This window comes from Tamandua tetradactyla, chromosome 25, assembly GCF_023851605.1.
Source record: "Tamandua tetradactyla isolate mTamTet1 chromosome 25, mTamTet1.pri, whole genome shotgun sequence".
NCBI classification, from domain to species: domain Eukaryota; kingdom Metazoa; phylum Chordata; class Mammalia; order Pilosa; family Myrmecophagidae; genus Tamandua; species Tamandua tetradactyla.
The window spans coordinates 10,795,128-10,817,203 of NC_135351.1; the positions used below are offsets into that span (position 1 = coordinate 10,795,128).

Below are 22,076 nucleotides of genomic sequence, written 5' to 3' on the forward strand. Positions count from 1 at the left end.
TCTTCTCAGCTACTGCATATTCCATAAAGTTCAACACCCAAAAAGAACCATTAATTCAAGCGAATGTATCTTATTCCAGTTTCCCCTAGGGCAGTTCAGTAGCTGGTTTCACCCCAATGAATACTGACTACAGGAAAGAAAGAAACAAAAAAGATTTTTTTCAACCACATTTACTAGCTCACATAAATATTTGAAAACAAATTCATCTCTCCTTCCCGAATCCTTGGCACAATTTATTAAACTTCTTAATAAACAAACTAGTGTAAATATCCATGGGGGGAATGAATTTTAAAATATGAAATAGCTCAGTAAATAGCCAAATATGGCAACCACTGAAAGGAGCATCTAGTTTTTTCTTTAAGATTAAGCCAGTGATTTGCAACTTTTATTAAAATAAATTTCATCTGTAAAACAAGGTAATTTACAACTTGATCTCAACTCAAGTTTCTTTGACAGCTGAATTTTACATAAAAAATTGCAAAACTTCAACTAAAGGACAAAGAAGACATTCAGACAAAGTTTACATTTTAAAAACTATAGCCTCTACTTCCACAAATAAAGAATAACTGCTCATTAGTTTACATTAATCTTGTGGTCCAGAGTACATTTTCCATTTAAAACATTTTTAATCATTCTTCTGCATGGCATGAATAACTTCTAATGGGAATTGGTATACAGTCTATTCTTGATGAAGACAACACTAGACAAATGTTGCCTGATGCCTGGATAATGCTGAATGTGACAAAACCAGCGAGACACATTAAGATATTTCTCCTTTTCTTGAACTGTCAGGTCAACCTAAGTAGAGATTAAAAACACACACAACACAGACATTACATAAGCACAACTATTAATCTCGTTGGAGTAGGAGATAGAATTGCAAGGGAAAAAAGCCAAATAGTTCTCAGAAGCCAACATATTCAGATAGAAGCAAAACTTCTGGCCATATGGAAGAGCTCTGTGTTTGTTTAATGCTTTTATGTTCAGTTCAAAACCAGATGTGTTTTCTAGGGCAATCTCCAGTTTTCAACAGTGGCAAAATTTACATTAAGCCAGGATACGGAAGCCCAAAGAGTTTATCTACTTTATTGGAAAAGAAGGTGGGAAAAAGGAAAAGAATTTCCAAAACACTAAGATGGTTCCTTCCTCAATACATTTTGGCAATCCTAAAAAAAAAGAAAGGTTTATTTGCATTTAGAATGCTTAACAAGGGAATACTTACTGAGGGAATACTATGTAAAACTTAAAAAATATTTATCTATCTATCTATCTCTCTCTCTCTCTCTCTCTATATATATATATAGAGAGAGAGAGAGAGGGAAGGAGGGATGGAGACAGATACCTTATATATTTATACAGTGCTTTCTACTTCCTACTAGACAGTAGTAGTAGCAGTAGTAGAAGCACCTTTCTACTTTCTATGACTGCTTTTCTACTCAACTGTGGGGAAAACATCTCTCAAGAAAACAATAACTCATGTAATTTCAAGTGATTAGAGTTCAACACAAGAAGGAAGGGCTATTTCCAATGACACAGGGCTCAGCAGAAGGAGGCTAAGTAACTAACACAACTACCACAGACCATCTAATTTCTTTTTGAAAATAAAGCCGAATTCAATCTTAAGTGGATATAGCAATTAGTATAATTCATTATCACATTACAAGAATGCCAGAGATTTGGTTAGGAAAAGATGAACTAAAGACTGTAGATGCCTGTTCTTTCACTGGGCTTAAATTCCAAGTTAGGTGGCTCTAAGGCTTTTTTTTTCTTTAAGATGAATCTTGACTTGGAATGATTGAGATTACGGAATAAAGAGAAAGCAGGCAGGTAGGGCAGTAAAACTCGCTGGCATGACCCATGTATAAGCCACGTGGGTCTTTCTTTCATTGTTAATTCAACTTTTATTTAATAGATACTGTAAATCTCCATGAAACTGATGGGAATACATTAACAGAGGAAAAAAAAAATCTGTTATCCCACATGGGCTCAAACCTGCCATTAGTCTTGCTAGGGAGGACTTTTAAAGAGATAGAAGCCAACTGGTCTTCAGAATGAAAAATATGCTTGTACAGGGAAATGTTCTGCTAAGTCACCACATCAACAAAACCAAAGAACAATAACTCCAGGTAGGATGCATAATTATTGCAGAATACAGAATAATAACAATTAAATTTACAAGTAGGCACTCAATATTTTCTCAACAGATGTTCAACTGATTTCATATTCCATTTCATGTTAAGTATAAGGCAACTTAAAACATAATGAATTGATAATGTCATCCTGCCCTCCCTTTAGCCTTTATCACATCAGGATTCTACTGTATCGGAATCTGACCTTTAAGCACAATCTTGAATGTTTGGTAGTCTTGAATGTTTATCATTAATCTCAAATGTTTACTTAAATTATTGGTAGTGAAAACCTCACTGCTTCTATTATATAAAATTTTAAGTTTCAGATTTCAGTGACAAACTTAAGTCCTATGCACAAGCTGCTATTGGAAATTATAAAAAAAATATATCCCTCTTGCTTAAGGGGGTATAAGTTTGGGTCTAGTTATCACAAAGGGTGTTACCATAACCTAAATAGAGTCAGCCCATGGTATAGAGATTTAAAGAAAAATAAAAAAACCTACCACATTAGTCAAGAAAATTGGGTAAAGAATGTCTTTTTAATACAAAAGTTAATTTTTTAAACATATTTTTAAGAAAAACAATATACTTAGAACCACCAACAATGGATATCTTCAGTTCATAAACCAATTTAAAATTAGGGCAACAAGCTTTAGAATTGTAAATTTGTAACCTAATAAATCCCCTTTGTAAAAGCCAACCCATTTCTGGTATACTGCATTCTGGTAGCTTTAGCAAACCAAAAGAATTTCCCTGGTGTGTTGTACCTAAGAAGTACTTAAAAAAAATCGCTTGTGGAATGATTTCAAAATACATTTCGTAAAAGAGCTAACTTTTTGTTCTTTTCTACATCTTTAAAACATGGGAACTTCATTAATGACTTCAAAAGAAAATGTAGGATTAAAAAAAAACTCAACCCCTAGTGAAACAGAGTTGAAAATCTAATAGGAAATAGGGGTGAGTTTCTGACCCCTTTACCCCCAAAATTCAAATCAACTTCAGCAAACTCTTTACCAATTAGTTAAAGCAAACAAAAATAACAACAAATTGCACTTAGACTTGATTTTGTGCCAGCTGCTGAAATAGTCTTTTCAGAGCTCTTTCATTTAAAAAAAAATCTCTGCTCATTAGCCATTTGTTACATGCTATTTTTCAGAATGAACTAAAATACACTGGGAGTAAAAGCATTTTTTAGCAATAAAGTACTAAGGCTTGTTTGATCAAATCATCCACCCAGATTTGGAACCAGGGTAAAAAGGCTGATGTATGTTTAATATTTATACTTCACAACAGCAGTTGCTATTCCAGAGGTCTAACATATACTCAGTACCAGGCTGAAATTTAAAAATAATAAAAACAGTAAAAACAACAAAATACAACATAACAGCAAAACGGATAATCTTCAAATTAAAAATTTCAGTCTTTTGTGTAAGGATTATGCACAAAACTACAGTACAAAATAATTTTTATGCCAAGAGCTCCTAAAGCTGCCTCTCACTGTTCTTAATTTATTCCAACAATTTTGAACTAGATGAATTAAAAAAAATTTTTTTTAGGTGATTTATTTTAAAGAACATAAATTTGTCTATTTTCCTCAGAAAATCTTGCCAGTTATACACTGGGTTTTCCAAAAGGACCAGGTTACCACACTGAACTCCTTCTACAGTTTGAACTTTGGAGCCTGACTCTGAGAAAATTTTGATTGACCTCCAGTTGCACTTCTGCTACTTTTTTGGTAGACATTCCATATATGAAGCTTAGCGTCTGCAAAAACAACAGAACCCCTTTCCCCCCATCAAATTTAACAGGGTTTTATAATTTTTTTGATGGGATCCCCTGGGCTATTTCACTAATAACCTTGGTTTTTCATTATCCCTCTCTAGTCGGCTGATGTTTTTTTACTTTCTTACAACAGGAAACACAATGCAATTGTCCTAGTGACCATTTCCTGCTTCTTACTGGCCTCCATGCTACCGTGTCTGTACTGATGCCTGGCTCTTTCACCCAATCATTTCTTTTTATTTATATTGGCACTCTATAATTAGTTTGAACTTTAAAGCCAAACAGATAATATTCTTAGTCATTAATTTTCCATGAAAGCATTGGACAAAAACGCTGTGACCCATTCGAGACCAGGGTGAAAAGCACATTTGCTACCTCTCCAATTGGCACAATGCTGCCTTTTGGATGTTCTTATGGATACTGTTACTGGATTGTTTTGCAGCAGTTTCTTTTACTTTTCCTTCCCTTCTAAAAGAACTGTGTATCTTCATTTGCTCTCCAAACTTAAAAACAAATGCATTTCAGTGAATAATAATCTTATAGTCAAGTAGCGCATAAAATTACAAAGGATTCTGATAATCTGGAGTAACAGTCTGCTCCCAGGGGTCGCTTATCTACTAGTGAAATCACTTCAAAAAAGCAACGAGTCCTAGGTTTTATAATAAACAGCCGCACTTGAAGTGGGGTGGGAGGGATGCTTTGGTTACGGACTCATGGTTTGACTCCAAAGGTATGGTCAGCAGAGTGATTTATGTATTACTGTACTCCATTTTGTTTTGAAAAAGATAAGGACAATATTTCCAAAGTAGGAAATATGTAAATAGGTACAAATTGTTAAATATTCCTAATGTAACCTTCATTTTATCAAGTAGAACTGAATAAAATACTTATAAATTGCCTGAAAACCAAACACCCTCTAGGGCATCTAGACTCATATGATTAAATAACTTTGCAGCTGGTGCTATTTTTGCCTATGGAATTATGACTTGTTCCCTCGGTCAGCAAAAAAATTCACATAAGATCCCTCCTTCTCGAACTATTTCTTTTCCCTACTACATGACCTGCACACACCAGAAGAGAAAAAAGTATAAATATACACTTGGTTTGCAAGGGTTATATTTCACTATCATCTTTTCTTTAATTACATGGAAGAGATTTTCTCCTTCTTAATGGCAGCTTGATGCCACAAAAAGCCAGAACCTGTGATAACCTCAACTTTCATTCACTAGCCCATTGGCAGTCATTGTGCACAGGAGTAGAGATGACATTTCTTCTAATATTAAGCTTAAAAAAATGTCATGCCATAATATGTTACATTTAAATATGTGTTTTAAAAATGTCAACAATTGTTGTTTTTAGAGATAAGCTATTCTTGTACCTCTCTATAAGATAAGCAGTACGCAGTCTCACTCAAAATCAAGTGATGGAGCCCCCCAATTTGAAAGACTATAGGTCTGCCACCAGGAGAAAGATGCTTAAATACATTAACTGCAAACCCCCTTTACCGTGGAGGCCTTTTTTTTTTTTCATTTTGAAATGAGGAAAGCTGCGTCACAGCTCATCATTCTAAATGCAAAAAGCTACAAAAATATAATGAACTTAGAATGGAATAAAAAGAGGGCAGTATAATGTATTTCAGCTTCACTAAACTTTCTTCAAATAATGATATTGAAGTTTAAAGCTAAAGATTACACTTCCAGTATAAAGATATAAACCTAAAATAGGAAACATAAATAGGAACTGTCAAAAATATTGTTTTGGATGAGATGTCATATGTTATTTTACTTATAAGCAATATTTATAATCAAACTTTTCATGTTTCTAAAATAATGAAAATTCTCTTGGATAGCCAAGGCCATCCAAATTCTGCAGCTACTTTTCTGGGCTTTTCATGATTCTACATACTACTTTTTTCTACCTGCTTCATGAATTGATCAAATGACATTCCGACTCTAGCACTGGAGGATATTTTCTCTCATTCACTAATTGTGTTCAACAGTCTTATTTCTCCAATGAGATTAACAGTTCCTTTCAAGTAGATGTGGTAGATTTTTATGTACCCCAGGAAAAAGCAAAACAAAACATGTTCTTAATCCATTCTTGTGGGTGTGAACCTATTGTAGATGGGACCTTGTGAAGATGTTGTTACTTAAGGTATGACCCAACTGAATGAAAAGTGGACCCTAATCCTATTTCTGGAGGCTTTATGAAGAGAAAGCCATGTGGAGAAGCAGAAGCCAGAAGCCACCAGAACAAAGAAGAAAGGAAAGGTTATCGCTGTGTGGCACGAAAGCCAAGGAACCTCAAAGATGGCCCAGCCAGCCAGAAGGCTGTTGACCCTGGGCAGAAGCAGCCTTCTAGCCTTTGAAACCATGAGTCAATTAACTCCTGTTGTTTAAGCCTATTTTAGTATTTGCCACAGCAGCTAGGAAGCTGAGACAGGAGAGTCTGAATCTTACACTTCATTTGTATCCCTCAAGTATAGTATAGTATAAGCAGGCACACATAGTAGGTTCTCAATAAATATTTGTAAAGTTACAATAACAGAAAGAATATCACCCTGAATTAAAGATCCTGCTAGCCCATTACAGTAATAATGTTGTGGAACTCAACGGAATCACTTAAGTATCTTAGAGGAATAATCCTTAATAAAGTCAAGTAAATTCAAATTGAGGAATCACAGCTTGAGTGGGGCACTAAGATTAAATACATCGTACACGATTGTGTACAAAGAGCTTTCCATACATTATGATGCTTGAGTCAGAAGACCTAGCTTGTCTAGGCCCTCCCAAAAACTGAGCTCTGTGTTTTTGCATAAATCACTGCATTTCTTAGCATTAGTTTCCTTCTCTGTAAAAAGAAGATAATGCTAGTTCTTTCTCCTTCATAGTTATGAGGTATGAAGAGAAAATATATATAAAAGCACTTTGAAGATTATAAAGAAATATGTTACAGAATTTATTCAATGTTCATGGATGGCTAACTGTATGTATGCCAGGACCATCATGACAACTGCGTCAAAAATATGAACTGTTATCTAAAATTGAGAATGTTGATGGACTGTGTGGACTTTGGGTCTTCTACATGATGCCCAATGAAGGCAGGTGGCTGAAGGACGCACTGACTGAGAAGCAGATTGGCGAATGACGCTGTATACTTATGAAAGAAGGTGAGGCATGGAACGATGTGAATGAATGTGTGGGACATTTGGATAGGCAAAATAAGCCAGAAACAAAAGAACAACAATGGAATGGCCACACTTAGAAAATGCTTATAAGAAAATGGGGCCTTAGATTGTAAGCTTTTAGAGCAGACACATTAAGTCCGGAGTGGTAATTATTATTTCTGGATTTTGAGAGGACTCCCAGGGATGAATATTATTTCTGGATTTTGAGAGGATTCCCAGGGATGAATCTGGCCCTGGCACCATGGGATCAACAATTCCATCCTGACCAAAAAGGGGAAAAGAAGTGTAACTAATAAAGTAGCAGTGGCAGAAAGTTCAGAGTCGAGAGTTTCTTTTAGATCTTACTACCTATCATAACCTGCCAAACCCCAACAAGGACCATTCCAGCCAATCTTAAAGAACACCTAGGGCAATATATAAGATTCCACAAGGGTTCCATGCACTAGAGTAACTTTCCAGAAACCTACAACCTCCAGGTGGGGCCCCGGTCCAGAGAAATCCTGAAACCTAGAGGGTTGAACCTCTCTAGAATATCAGATAGTTCCATCTCTCTACCCCATATTAGTGACAGACCTTTCCAATACGAAAAATTTAGAATGGCCACAACCCAAACACCCCTAAAGAGAGGGATGGAAAGATCAAAGGTGATGATGGAGTGAAGATAGAATTTAACAAATGAATATGAATGCTGAATCATTAAATTGATATCTCTTTTAGTCTCCAGCATCTTACAGCAGCTAGAAGTAAAAACCTAAAATTGAAGAACTGTAACCCATGTCAAACTCTGAAATATGTTCTACAACTAATTATGGTGCTGTGCTTTGAAATGTATTGCTTTTCTGTATATGTGTTATTTTTCACAAAAAAGGGAAAAAAAGTCGATTGGGGCAGATATTTAAGCCTTCCAGCCTCCTATATTCTGGAGGAGCTAGAAGGAAAAATCTGAGAGGACCGTATGGTAGCCCATGACAAACTCTGGGATCTGTCCTGTAACTACTTGTTGAAGAGTGCTTTGAAAACTATTGCTCATTTACTTCTTTGCTTTGTATACATGTTATACTGTACAATAAAACAGTTTAAAAAAAATACGAACTGTTGCAATCTGTGGCTATAGCAGTTCAGTTTAGAAGAGGAAGATATTTATAAAGAGGAATTATAGTAAAGTGAAACAAGCTACAAACTGGCGTAATCCATGAGGTGCACACAGGAAGAGCGGAAGGAACTCTCAATATGCTTTAGGAAGTCTGATGGGGCTTCAACAAAGGAACTAGTGCTCAAACTGAGCAGACACTTGATGAAATGTAAATCAATTTGGGAGGAAGATAAGTACTGGGCCCAGGGACCAAAAGAGCAATGCAAGCATACTCAGCAGAAACAGCAGAGTGTTTAGGAGGCTACAGGGGGGCTATTCTGGCTGAAATCGAGGTGTCCAAAGGAGAATCATAAGAATGAGCCTAGCAAGGGAGGCAGGGGTCCAATGATAAAGGGTCTCACATGCTATAAAATTTTATTCTGTAGGGATAGGGGCCTATTTAATTATTTCGAGAAAGGAAAGGACACGTTACCACATAGAAAGATCACTGCAGCAGCAATAAAAAAAGACAGATTAGAAGAGATAAGACTGGTGGCAGGAGGCTATTTCAATAGCCCAGACAAAAGATAATGAATCCTGGGACTAGAGCGATGTCGGGAAGAATTAAAAGGAAGAAACACAGCTACATGAGAGGCATCCAGAAGGCGGAAATGACAGGGCCAGCTTGATCAGCTGTATGAAGTGCAGATATAGAAAAACAAATGGGCTCTTTTTTCCACAGAGGGAAGGACATAGCTGTTGGAGTGATAGGATGTCATGGATTTTGAAGACGGAGAGACAGATACTAAGAAGTATACACTCTAGAGTCAGAAACTGATTTCAAGACCTGATTTGGCCACTAACTACTTGAGTGACCTTAAAAGATACTTGATCCCTCTCGGACTCAGTCATCTGATCTGAAAAATGAGGACAATAATAGTAGTACCTACTTCATAAGGCTGCTATAAGGATTGAATGAGTTAACATAAATAAAGCACACAGAACAGTGCCTAGAAAACAGTGAGTGGCACAGAACTGTTCCTAAATTCATTTAAATTAAAATAAGGGATTAACCAGATAGATAAGAGGGGAAAGGAAATAAAATGTTAGACAACAGATAAAATGGGGGCAGGAAGTAGAGGCAGAGTTAAGAGGCCAGATGAATGGATTAGTCAAGGATAAAAGCAACACAATCCTTTCTGAAACCAGAGAAAGGAGATGGAATGGATGAAGATGTGGAACTAGGCATTCTGGAAGATGAGGAGATTTGATGTTCCAGCCTCCATTTTTTAGCTGAACTAGCGAGGAAAGAGAGCTGATGATGAACTCAAGGCTGGGGCTTGAGGAAAGTGGTAAAGGTATGGAAATGTCCCAGAGAAGACTGAAAGAGCTGATCAGTACAAAAGCCCAGCTGAAATTCAGTATTATAAATTTACAGCGGCACCAATCTGTGGGTTATGATATCTCTAACAGGGCAACAATCTGGATACAGAAATGAGGGCTTTACCTGGACTATGAAGAGCTGGGAATTTATAAGGAAAGGGTGAAAAGCAAAAAAGCTGAAGATGCTAAGAAGAAGGTGTAGCTGAGTTATGCAAAAGGAAGTCTAGGCTGGATGGTAAAGAAAGTGCATAGATTTGGAAAAAAGGGAAGAATCAAACTATTTCAGATAACAGTGGGATTAGGGAGTACGAAAATGAAAGAGCTAGGATAGAGGTTGTGTGGGGAATGAAGATGTAGAGGTGGAGCAGAGAAAGTTGGCTAGAAGAAAAGTTGCTGAAGTATGGAAGCAAAGGTCAAGAATTAACCAAGTCAAGGAATAGAGAGCTATGTTAGATAGATACATGGATGAAATTTTTAAATAAAGTATCTTGTGTAAAAATAATTCCTTTCATTTTTATTGTGTAAGCTGAAAAATGCAAATTTGATTTAAATTCCAATTTCAAATACCATATAACCCCCCCAAACAAAAATAAAACAGAAAAAAAAGAGTCATTCTGAATCTTAGGGGAAAAAGATAATAACTATTCAAATACTCACTATGAAGCGATGAAGTCCATAGTATAGTAGGATATCTGCTAAGGTAAAGTTATAACCTGTAAGGTAGACTTTATCTTCAAGATATGAATTAAGATCCTAGAAAAAACAAATTAAGATATTATTAATTTAAAAACAGTAATGGTAAAGTCACATTCATATGACTTAAAACATTTAGAAATCTTAGAAAACAAATGACTGACATTAATCTTTAACATTAATAGATGCAAATCTATTTAAAATCACAAACCATATGCCCATTATCTTACCTTTTAAACAAGATAAATATTAATGTAATACAGTCTTACTTTAAACAAATAAGAAAGCATTTCCTACTCAAATCATGGAAGCTGTGATTTTAAAAAGACTGTCATTAAAGATAATATGGGGATTTTCCAAGCAAACTTACAGTCACCTTACATAGAAGTATCCTTCCCAAAGGCAGATTGTGTGTCAGATACCCCATCAGTGAATGCTGTAAATTTTGCAGATGTATGCTGTTAGATTTATTCTTATCTTGCCATATACTCATCTTTGTCAAATATATATGTATTTTTAATTATAGCTGTATTTTTTAAAAAAATTTTTATTGTGAATAAAATGTTCACAATATATACAAAAAAGGAATAAACTTCAAAGTACATTATAACAAATAGTGGTTATAGAACAGATTTCAGAGTTTGGTATGGGTTAGAGTTCCACAATTTCAGGTTTTTCCAAGACACTGGAGACCAAAAGAAATATCAATACAATGACTCAGTAGTTATACTCATTTGTTAAGTCCTATCTTCTGTTATGACTACTACTTCTCCTTTGATCCTTCTCTCAACCTTCAGAGGTATTTGGGCTATGCCCATCCTAACTTTTCATGTTGGAAAGGGCTGTCGATAATATGGAATAGGGGGATAGAACTAGGTGATGTTCTTGGAGAGGATGGCCCCTCTGGGTTTCAGGACTTATCTGGCCTAGGATTCATCTAGAGGTTGTAGGTTTGTGGGAAGTAATCTTAGTGTGTGAAACTTCTGGAGAATCTCAGTTAGAGCCCTAGGTGTTCTTTAGGGTCAACAGGAATGGTTCTGGTTGGGGTTTGGCAAACCATGGTAATTAGCAATATCTAGCTGTAGTTTGCGTAAGAGTAGCCTCCAGAATAGCCTCTAGACTGAACTCTCTTAGCCACTGATAGCTCATTTTGTTACACTTCTTTTCTCCCTTTTAGTCAGGAAGGCATTGTCAATTCCATGGTGCCAGGGGAGCTCATCCTTGGGAGTCATGTCCCACGTTGCCAGGGAGACTTTCACCCCTGGATGTCATGTCCCCTGTAGAGGGGAGGGTAATGATTTTCCTAGCAGAGTTGGACTTAGAGAGAGGCCACATCTGAGCAACAAAAGACACTTTCTGGAAGTAACTCTTAGGCATAACTACAGGTAGACTTAGCTTCTCCACTACAGAATTAAGTTTCATTAGAACAAGCTTCAAGATCAAGGGCTTGACCTATTGACTTGGAAGGCCATAATGATTGAGACAGTATTAGGGATTTCCCAGGTAATAAAATTTACTAGTTCTCTATTTTTCCTCCCATCCCTTGAGGGACCTTGCCTATACTTTTTAATTATCTGTACAACATACTCTGGAATGTATCTGGGTATTACATTAAGCTATAAAGAATTACAAGCCCTTATTCCCATTCTGGGCTCCATGTGTTTGGGTTGTTATTAAATGAGCTATCCAGACAGGACGAGTTAGATTATGAGCTACAGAAAATTTGGGTTTTGGACAAAATAAACCTCTCTTCCTTTGGTCTCACACAGTAGGTGAAGTTCTAAAATATAGACAATGTCATCTTTACCCCTGTATTCTGAGTCACCTTCGTCCTGACCTGACTGGCTTCATTCTTAACTCTTGAAGCCTGATCTTCCTTTCAGTTTCTTTTAACAGTTTTTGTATGTTGCAAGGCTGACTTTCAGACCTGCGGAACTTTGGTCTTAGGTGTCACACAGGTAGCCAAAGTTCCACGGAGATAACAGCTTATACATAGGTAGCACAGTATCTCAAAATCTAGAAATAACATTTACAGATTTAGACTAAATGTGACTCCTATAAGAGCTTATAATCTAGGCCCCAGTTTTCTTATAAACATTTTCTAAAGAGATCATACAATATTTGCTCTTTTGTTTTTGGCTTATTTTGCACCACATAATGTCCCCAAAGTTCAGTCACGTCGTCACATGCCTCACAATTTTGTTCCTTTCCATCATATGTACACACCACAGGTCACCATATTACTTCTCAGTCAATGTATCCTTCAGCCACTTCCATCCATTGGGCATCATGGATAGTATCCAAAGGAAACAATCCACGCCTCCATTATCCTCACTTAGTTGTACAATCATCAACTCTCTCAATTTTAAACAATTTTCATTGCTCCAAAGAGAAAAATAACCAATAAACACATCCTCACCAAACTGAAAATACAAACCGCCCCTTAATTCTTATTCTCCTGACCCCCTGCCAAGTATTTACCCCTGGTATTGCTGTGGTTCTGTTGATGTCTTCCTGTTAACTACAGACCATAGCATGCAAGAGTACTTATCCCCCATGGCCTATGTTTTTTAATGATCCAGTGCCCAATGGCAGATGTAAAAGTACTAACCGTAATGCTTTCAAAGACTACACAGTTTTAAACACCATTTAAAGCTATATAAAATTCTCTTGTCATTTGTTCTTCAGATGATGCAAACATATGCTAATTTAAGTATGTCAAAAGAAGAGAATTTATTTTAAATCATGAAAAAAAAAAATACTAGGAAGCACTGAACTTCCTAAGTATCTAACAGGTACTTTGAAGGAAAAAAATTTTGTGATGCGCATGTTAAAAATTAAGATAAAAATCTTAAATCATTTTAATCTATTATAATATCTGAAAGACCAACATGAAAATCTCATTTAGCTTCTTCTAAAAAAATTAGATAAAAATACTATATGAATACTTTTGGCCCTCTCAAAATTAATATGTAATTGAACAGAACAGTAATTTACATTAAATCACACTCAACTTTACATTCAACTAAAATGAAGAAAAAGACTCAAAAACCTTTAGAGAGTTTTCATAAATAGGTTATATGAATTATTATTAGATATTCTCAGAGGCTCCTCTATAAATTAGTATAAAACATTACCCTGTGGTCAACAGTATTTATTCCTAAAGAATTCCTTAAACTGTAGAAAGAGCATTTTGTTTTGATTCTCAAATCACACCCCAAAGTGTCTGGCACATAGTGGTTCAGTATTCAGGAAATGTTTGCTGAACTGAACAGCATCTCTTCAGATTTGTCCAAGTTTTCACTGAAAAATGGTGATTTTCGAAAAGGTATATGAATATGGGACTATTAGGGATGGTACAGATGAGGACATAAAACGATGTGGACAGAAGCGAAGACATAGCTTGTAGAAGAACCAAAATAGAATTTTAGTAGGAAGGTAGAATATTTTGGTAATTTAGGGGTGACCACTTAAATGCTATGGTTATTTGTTGAATGGAGGTGGTCTCTCCATATGTCTTCAAAGGAATCAGCTTTGATTAAGTATACAAAATAAATCTGTCTTCATTTAATTTTAGGAACTATTTTAAAAGGTCTGAAACAATAACTTATCACTGCCTTGTATATTGTGTATATCTATTTAAAAAGTAGAAAGTATATCTATGTTTAAGGAAATTCCCCAAAATATAGTTTTTATAAACCATTATTAGGCAATATTTTCCTGATTAGTTATATAAATTAATTTTTTCCCACCAAAAAACAGAATTTCACATGCTCAAAATATTCACAGAACCTAACTATTGTCTGATGTTCATTTCCTTACTTTATATATCTTTTGATGCCACTGTCAAATCTTTTTAAATGCTATTTCCTATGGAGTTTTGCCCTACTTCATTTTTTCTCAACGATTCCTTCCTCAAGTTTCTAATAATATAGAAAAGTTGAAAAATTAGTACAATGAAAACCTTATACTCTCCATCTAGAGCCAAATACCAGTGTTTTGCAACATCTGCTTTTTAAAATTACATAGTACCTTAATTATGAGGCATTTAAACTTAGAATCGTGGCTTTAGCACTGAAATGAAACTTTAGTAAGAATTAATATAATATCCTAATAGCAAGAGTTATAAAAAACAAATAAGTAAATAAATATATAACCAATGGGACAAACATAAGAAAATTTTAAAAATTTAAAATAAAAAAAAAACTAAAAGGGCTAATCAGCATTACAAAAAAGGGCCACTTCATTAATGTTAAGAAATAGCAAAGGGAGTAGAAGGGGGAACAGGGTGCCTTAAGGTGGGTTTCTGGGATGCCAGCAAAATTCGATTTACAAAAAAAAGATAAAGAAAAAGCACAAGACAAGAAAAACTGCTTTTGTTATTTTGTTTGGGCAACAAAATTGGGGTGGTGAAGAAGAAAAAGTTTAATAAACATGTTAGCAAGGGTTTTGTGGGAAAAACACTTCTATAAACTGCTCTACTTTAACAGCGAACTTTTGTGGAGAGCAAATGATCAACATAGCCTTAAACAGGAATATAGCTTTGGGCCTAACAATTTCCCTTGCAGGAATTTAGATTAAAGAAACAAATGGGAATGTATTCAAATATTTAGAAACAACCTAATAACTGCGTGGGGACAGACAATTTAAATTGTGGTACGACTATATGATGGTATACTAATAGGTTATCAAAAATAATCATGTAAGAGAATATCGACATGAAGAGATGTTCACAATACACTGTCAGTGAAAAACAGGCTACACTGTCCAGTTTAAAAATAACATATGCACATATAAAGAAAAAAAAGCATGGAACACAAAAGGGGCTGTTAAAGCTGAACCTATAAATACAACTTTTGAATCTACCGACCCAATTTCAATCAAACTTTGTTTTAATCTTTCAGAATTTTTCCTTTGGCTTACTTTATTTGCCTTAAATCTTACATTCAGTTTGAGGGTGGGCACTCCTGTTTCCCTCTAGAAATGTTCCTCAGCATGGCAGGGGGCAGAGAGGGAAGGTCTCTGTGAGTGATCAGTTTGGATATTAATGGAGAGTTGGTCACCACAGACTGATGAAGGAACAAGAATTATTTTCTGCCAGTGTTCTCAAGGCATCTATGAAGAATTCCCTCTTGCCTCTGAGTAAGTTCCTTATCCCTTAGGAAGACAGGCATAATAGGGGAAACAGTAAGCCACTGCCCTACAAAGAAAAAAGAAAGAAAGAAAGAAGGAAAGAAAGAAAGTACTCAGCCCTATATTTACCATGAGTGTATGGAGGAAAATATAGGGTGCTGTGACAGCAGAGAAACTTGAAACCTCATCTGGTTTGGGAGGGAGTTGGACAAGGATGATTCTGAGGAAGGAGCATCTCAGCTGAAATCTAAAGGAAATTCTGAAATCAGAAGAGGGAGGGAGGGGAGACAGAAAGAAGTGTGTGCCGGGCAGAGGTAATGACTAGGGGTAAACCATCCTGAGGCAGAAAAGAATAGGCAGGGAGAGCCAAAGTGGCTTCAGCACAGTGAGGAACCTCAAATAAAGCTCAGACCGGAAGGGATGAGAGGCAGGGCTGCCGTGGGTGGGACAACACAGATGAAGAAGCTTTGGTAGTGTAAAAGAAAACCAAAGGAAAAGGTTTTCTTTCCAAATCTGTTCCTCCTTCGTAGAACATGAGGAGCTGTTAGACAGGAAACTTTGACTTCTTAGCAGAATAACGAAGGCAGTGACTTATAATCTGCAGTGACACATCACCACTAAGAACTGACAGAAGCGGTTTTGACAATTGGTAGTTGTCCAAGAGAAACATGAAAAATTGGGATCCTTTAAACAGAAGTTAAAAACAACTGGGCTCTCAGATCTTTCTTCTTTATTGTTTCAATGTCAAATGTCTTCTCTCTAAAGCTGTCACCCCTGAGCTCTGTTAAATTGTGTGTACCATCTCTCCCTTTCAATGGAGAGCAATTAATAAGCTTTTATTGGGTCGAGTTCATGGAGAATTCCTGATCTTAGTGTTAAAAGGAATTCCCATATGGTTTTATCAAGCCTCATATTTGATGAAGGGGACTAGCTGATGGGTTAGAATTGAAGAGCCAAGCAACAAGGACAACAGTGAGGATGGCCAACATGTATGTGTGCTTACTGTTTTAAGCACTTTATCAAATGATTTAATTCTTACATTTATTTCTACCCATGAGGTAGTTGCTATCATAATCCTTATTTTAACATAGAGAACCTGAGGCATAAAGAGGTTCAGTAACATGCCTGGGGCCACATATCTAGGATGCAATGCAAACACAGGCAGTCTGGACTTCGCATCTGTGCCCTGAGCTAGGATGCTGAACTGATGCAAATAAAGAATAAATAAGGATCTACTTAGAAAGAATATGCTCTAAACTGTTAACTATACTTACTTGAGGAATAGAATTTTTTTTTCCCCGCATGGGCAGGCATCGGGAATTGAACCCCGGTCTCCGGCAAGGCAGGCCAGAACTCTGCCACTGCGCCACCACTGCCCGCCCCAGGATTCCTTTTAAGTAGGGTATGACTCATCCTTTAATGTTTTACTACAAACATAAGTATTTTCAAAAACTGAGCACCCATATCAATATCAAGGACCTATAAAGAAGCCCTATAAAGAAGTAATTATAAAGCTAACAATGAACCAGGAAAATAAAGAATAGCAACGTAACATGAGTTGTAAGGAAAAACAAATGAGTACTTTCTGAAGAGATCACAAACAATTGGTATAAAGATCTCTAAATGCAAACATTCTGTCTCTTTTTCAATGTATTTGTGGCAGTCAAAAGTCTTGGGTTTAAATGTTTTTATTACATCTAACAAATAATAAAATGACTTCTTATTAACTATGTTTGGGAATATGTTTCAAGATTAAAAAAAAAGGAATATGCAGCGTGTGGTGTGTATACAGGATTATCTATCCATTTCCAAAGTCAAATCAAATCCTAGACAGATACATAATATCTGAGAGATTCCTGCCAAATAGTAATAGTTCATGCAATTCAGGCAATAGAGAAGTCATGATACCTTTAACAGAGTGCGGATATCATCATTATTGGAGTGTCCATCTACTTGAGTTACCCTGTATTCTAACCACTGTTGCACTATTGCTTTTTCTTCTGCAGTACTCCCAAGCAAATACTCTTTGTTGGCTTGCCTGACGAGATGAGCTGCTATTGTAGTCAATCCTGTTAGACTGGGACCACTGTTTGTCTGAAGAACTGGAATCTTAAAAAGAAAACAAAAAGGCCTTGAGATAAATTTTAAAAACAAACACCATCCTGACTGTAAGTTCTACGAAATGGCTAAATCTCCAACTATTTCTTTCAAATACTACAGTATTTTACGGTAAGATGCCAAATAATTTACAAATGTTTAAGTCAGGAAAACTAAAAACTGCTATTTTTATGTATGACATTAAAATGTCATACATAATTTGATGACGGAACTGGTAATAACATTGCAAAAATCAGAAAACTAATGTTTCTACATAAACAATATACCATAAGAACATGTTATTTATAACTTTGTCTATACAAGAAGATAAATTGGAAATCCTAATAATACCACAATAATTTTGATCAAGAGTACCTATATCCTAACTTAGCAAGGTAAACATATATAAACCTGACTTCTGTAATAAAGATAAGAAACAATTTTAGTAATACTGACTTCACAATGATATAGTTAGAATCATCAAATTAAATCTATATTAGTTTTAATAATATGTGATCTAATACAATTAGCTATCTCATTAACTAGGTGGGGACTGCAATGTGACTTTGTTGCCACGGACTGCATATGCATCACTTTTGTAGGCATGTAGTGATGGTCGTTGTCAGTCACTATTTTATATTTAAAAACTATCTCAAAATATAATTTGAAGACCATGGAACCCTAAGATGGGGCCACTGATAATAAAGTCTGGGCTGAAAAAATAATTCTGCTTTTTATGATTCCCCAATTACAACAGCAATACAAAGGGTAAGATTTGCTTATGACTTGCTTATGATAAACTGCCAGTTAAAAATCTAAATTTTCTTTCTGCACAATTATACAAAGCATTATAAGAAATTAAAATGAAAATGGAAAGTGTCATTCAATGGAAGACTGACCAAGCACAAAGAACAAGTAAATAAATCTAAACAACATCCATTTAATAGCTAAGCAAACCAACAAAGACCATTTGCTTGGGAAGACTACTTCTCTTTTCAGCCACAAAATAGTACTTCTGAAAGGTAAAGGTATCTTGTACTTCCTGAAAGGTAAAGAAGGTAACCTCTTTCCGTTTTCCACTTCCCACTTACTATTTAGCTCCTTGCATACTCCTTTTTGCCTTCATAGTCAAATGAAAAAAAATAAAACCATTGCTTCTAAGATCATCAATAACTTCCTGTAAAAAAAATGTATGAAAAGAAAACATGAAATCCTCTGGGGATGCTGGAAATGTTCTATTTCTTGGGTGTGCTCACTTTGTAAAAACTCATCCAGCTATAAACATTTGTACTTTTAAAAATATATATTACATTTAAAAGGTGGGGGGAGGGAGTAACTCACAATTGCTGAACATAGAGGAAAAAAGACAATTGACTCTAAAAGGAATTATTTGTAAAAATAAATAATCCACAACCCCAACATGCAAATAAAAAAATTCCCAGTCATCTTCTAATCTCACTACAGCATCCTCTAAGATAGGGACCTAATTTCATCCTCATTTTAAAGATTAAAAACCAAGGTCATCAGTATGTAATGGCAGAAGTGGGGTTTGTATAAAGTACTATCTTGCTTGCAACTCCTTTTCCTTTCTTTACACAGCCCAAACTATACAACTCTTACGTGGCTGAAATCATGGCACACACATTATTTTTACATTCACCTTAGGATTCCATGGTCTTCAAAGTTATCACATTAATGGCTGCATAAATATTTCAATGTGCTGACATACCATAATTTAACGAACCATTCTCCTAGAGCTGGATCTCTGGACTATTTTCAATTCTTAATTATTACCGATAATGTTACAGAAAGCACTTTATTGCTGGCTTCCTGCTGCCAGCTGTCTTCCAAAAAATGGCTGAATCTTAAACATATCCCCACCCCTCTCCCAAAACACATAAACAGCAACTTCCAATTTCATTACCCAAAAATGTTTTAATTAAAATAAAATGTGATAAATCAACAACAACAAAAAACCATCCCACTAAATTTCAAAGTTTGGGCCTCAACCTATAATTCTGCCTTTACCTTGCACTTTGTCACTCTTCACATTGGTCTACTTGTCCCAAACTTCTCAAACTTTCAAAATTTATTGGTCTCATATATTGGTCTCCAAAACCTAATCCCTTAAACACTATCTTTTCTGTAAAGTTTTTTATAAATTCATTCTTTTAGTCAGAATGAACGCCCCCCTCCACATTCCTCCATAGTGTTTTCCTCTACTACATTACATATTTTGTTCTACTTTGAATTAACTGCAAATACCACTTTCTTATAGTAGATACGAAACATACTCAGGTCAGGACTCACATCTTGCAATGTTCCCTAAAAAATAAAAGCCAAACTACTGGATAATGATTGAAGGAAAGGAATCAGCATGGGGACAGAGGGAAAAAGTAAATCCGGTCACTGTGTCTCCAACTCTGGCATTTGAGCGATCTTAGGAAGTCGTTTACGCCTTCTAAACTTATTCTTAAATAAGTGTCAATAATACCTCTACTTAGGAGACAAGATTTTAACGTGGCCCAAATGAAAGAACAGAAAAAGTAAGGACAAAATATAAAACATCTAGAAAAAAATTTCAAAGGAACAAAAAATATGTATACCCCAAACTGCCTGTCTATATGCATTCTCCCCCTAATAATAATTTTAAAAATGATCTTTTTTAAAAAAACAGCTCAATGTCCTGAGATCTGGCTTTGAACTCACCAAACAGCCCGTTTTACTTGCCTCCCATCCTCTGCATGTCACACACTGAACTTGGTATCAGAAGGGCTCAAACGCCTTCTCCGAATCCCCATTAAAGGTTCTCTCCTCCATGTACCCTTCAGTGAAACACTTTTCACCTCTGTAACTTAAATAACTACCCTGCTTGTCTACCCGGCTGAATTAAAAAGAAGCAAGCTCTATGAAGGTAGGAAGGGGGCCTATCTGACTTAATCGCTGCTGTATTCCCCCTCGCTCAGCACAGTACTGCTCGACACCCACTCAGCCCTCACGGTGTAGTCTCAAAAGTGAATGAAAGATGTCACTTCAGCAAATGCTGTCCTCGGGCGCTTCACTGCAGCAAATGCTGTCCTTGGAAGCAAGTGCAGGCCTCCAGGCTGGGCTAGCTAAGGGCTCAGTGAAGGCCCTTCCGCATCTGGAGTCGTTTTCCCAGAAACGGGTGGTGACAATTTCCCAAGAGGAAAGTGCAGGTCGAGCCCCGCAGGGAGCAGGTTTCCTCGTCTCCCCTCGGATGCTGGGGCAGCGAGGGAAGCCAAGAAGGCGCCAGATGGCCGCGGGCGCAGACACGTGGGGAGCCGCATCCTCAGTCAGCCTCCCTCCTCCAGCCAAGAGCCGCGACTTCCCAGTCTTGCCCGGGCTCAACGAGCCCGAGTCCCCTCCTCCTCTGGTCGTCGGCGCCGCCTCCGCTCCTCACCTGGCGCTCGCCCTGCGCGCTGTATTTATTCCCTTTACTCAGCCCCAGCGACTTTTCCAGCAGCGTCAACTCCGCGGCCGCCGCCATCTTCCGGCCCAAGTTCCTGACGGGGGCGGGGCGCTGACAACAAGGATGCTTTGTATTGGCGGAGGGGGGAATCCCCGCCCCCTCAAACGTCGCCGGCAGTTGGCTGAACGGAAGGGGGCGTGAAGGGCGCGCCTGCGCGCCGGAGGCGGGGTAGGGGAGGGGCGGGGCTAGGGAGGGATGTGGGACACAGGTGGAGGGTTGTGGAACAGGTGAAGAGAGGTGGTGGCAGAGCGTGAACTTGCGGGGGTCTGGCGGCTGCTGAGGACGTCCAGGTAGAGCGATCGGCAGAGCCCTGCTTTGGTTGCTGCAGAGCGCTGCATCTGCCAGCTATTAAATGGCAGGCTGTTGGAAGCCCTAAAAAACTTTTTAATACCTAACGGGAACCGAAATTCTTGAGTTTGGCTCCGGAATCTGTGCATTTGAATAATTCGATTGAACAACAAAGAGTTCGCGATCGAATGAAGTGGGTTTTTTGTTTGTTTTTGTAAACAAATAACGTTCATGAGAATTTTAATTGTGTTGTATTGGTGAACTGGGGAAAACCAACCATTCTATTCTCAGCCTGCAGTTCAATCATAATAGGGCAATTATAAATTCAAAAAGCATTCCTAGACCGTTGAGTATGTTACATATCAGACAAGTAATTACCACAGTCCACAAGCATTAACGCTTTTAATGACCTTTATTTTCAAGACCAGAAAGAGAAAGTAGTAGAATAATTTATGTAGCTGTAAATATTTAAACAATGCACATAATTTTTAAGTTAAAAAGGGTGTAAACATAAGTCTTCTTATTTCTAAGTTGCTATCTTATATATTCTAATTAGAAATGGGTGGTAATTGTTGAGGCCTTGAGACTTTCCAAAAGCTTTCCAAAAATAAAAAGATATTTTCCAAATTGAAGAATGAATTAACAAAGTGAGTACTTACCTGAGAGAAATAGGATAGAAATAGTACAAGGTAGTTCCTACTGAAGCAGAGGTGTAGAAGCTCAGTAGGAAATACCTTCACTGTGGAAGGCTTTTCCTGCTCCAATATATTTAATGAGTTCACTCAAGCAATAGAAGTCAACTTAAGGAAAAGAAAACTAAGC

The 22,076-nt window shown here is 36.8% G+C and overlaps 1 protein-coding gene across 2 annotated transcripts; it reads right to left on the reverse strand.

The window, feature by feature from the left end:
- Positions 1 to 363: 363 nt before the first annotated feature.
- Positions 364 to 21,030, reverse strand: EEF1E1 (eukaryotic translation elongation factor 1 epsilon 1). 2 transcript variants are annotated; one of them, XM_077143534.1, is made up of 4 exons: positions 20,898 to 21,029; positions 17,288 to 17,488; positions 10,211 to 10,306; positions 364 to 798 (listed from the first exon to the last, which is right to left on the reverse strand). In XM_077143534.1, exons 1-4 carry the CDS (start codon positions 20,982 to 20,984, stop codon positions 658 to 660), a joined length of 525 nt encoding a protein of 174 aa, XP_076999649.1. In that variant the 5' UTR covers positions 20,985 to 21,029; the 3' UTR covers positions 364 to 657. The 2 variants fall into 2 exon arrangements, with proteins under 2 accessions (XP_076999649.1, XP_076999650.1); XM_077143535.1 differs by lacking the exon at positions 364 to 798 and adding an exon at positions 850 to 1,166 and having other exon boundaries at positions 20,898 to 21,030.
- Between the last annotated feature and the right edge of the window lie 1,046 nt (positions 21,031 to 22,076).

What these genes read in the sequence shown, in the direction of transcription:
- EEF1E1 (XM_077143534.1), bottom strand. Translation starts at nt 20,984, where the DNA reads ATGGCGGCGGCCGCGGAGTTGACGCTGCTGGAAAAGTCGCTGGGGCTG. An exon ending in GCGCGCAGGGCGAGCGCCAG is followed by an intron (nt 17,489 to 20,897) that starts GTGAGGAGCGGA and finishes TTTCTTTTTAAG; the next exon opens with ATTCCAGTTCTTCAGACAAA. An exon ending in ATATCCGCACTCTGTTAAAG is followed by an intron (nt 10,307 to 17,287) that starts GTATCATGACTT and finishes TGTTTTTTCTAG; the next exon opens with GATCTTAATTCATATCTTGA.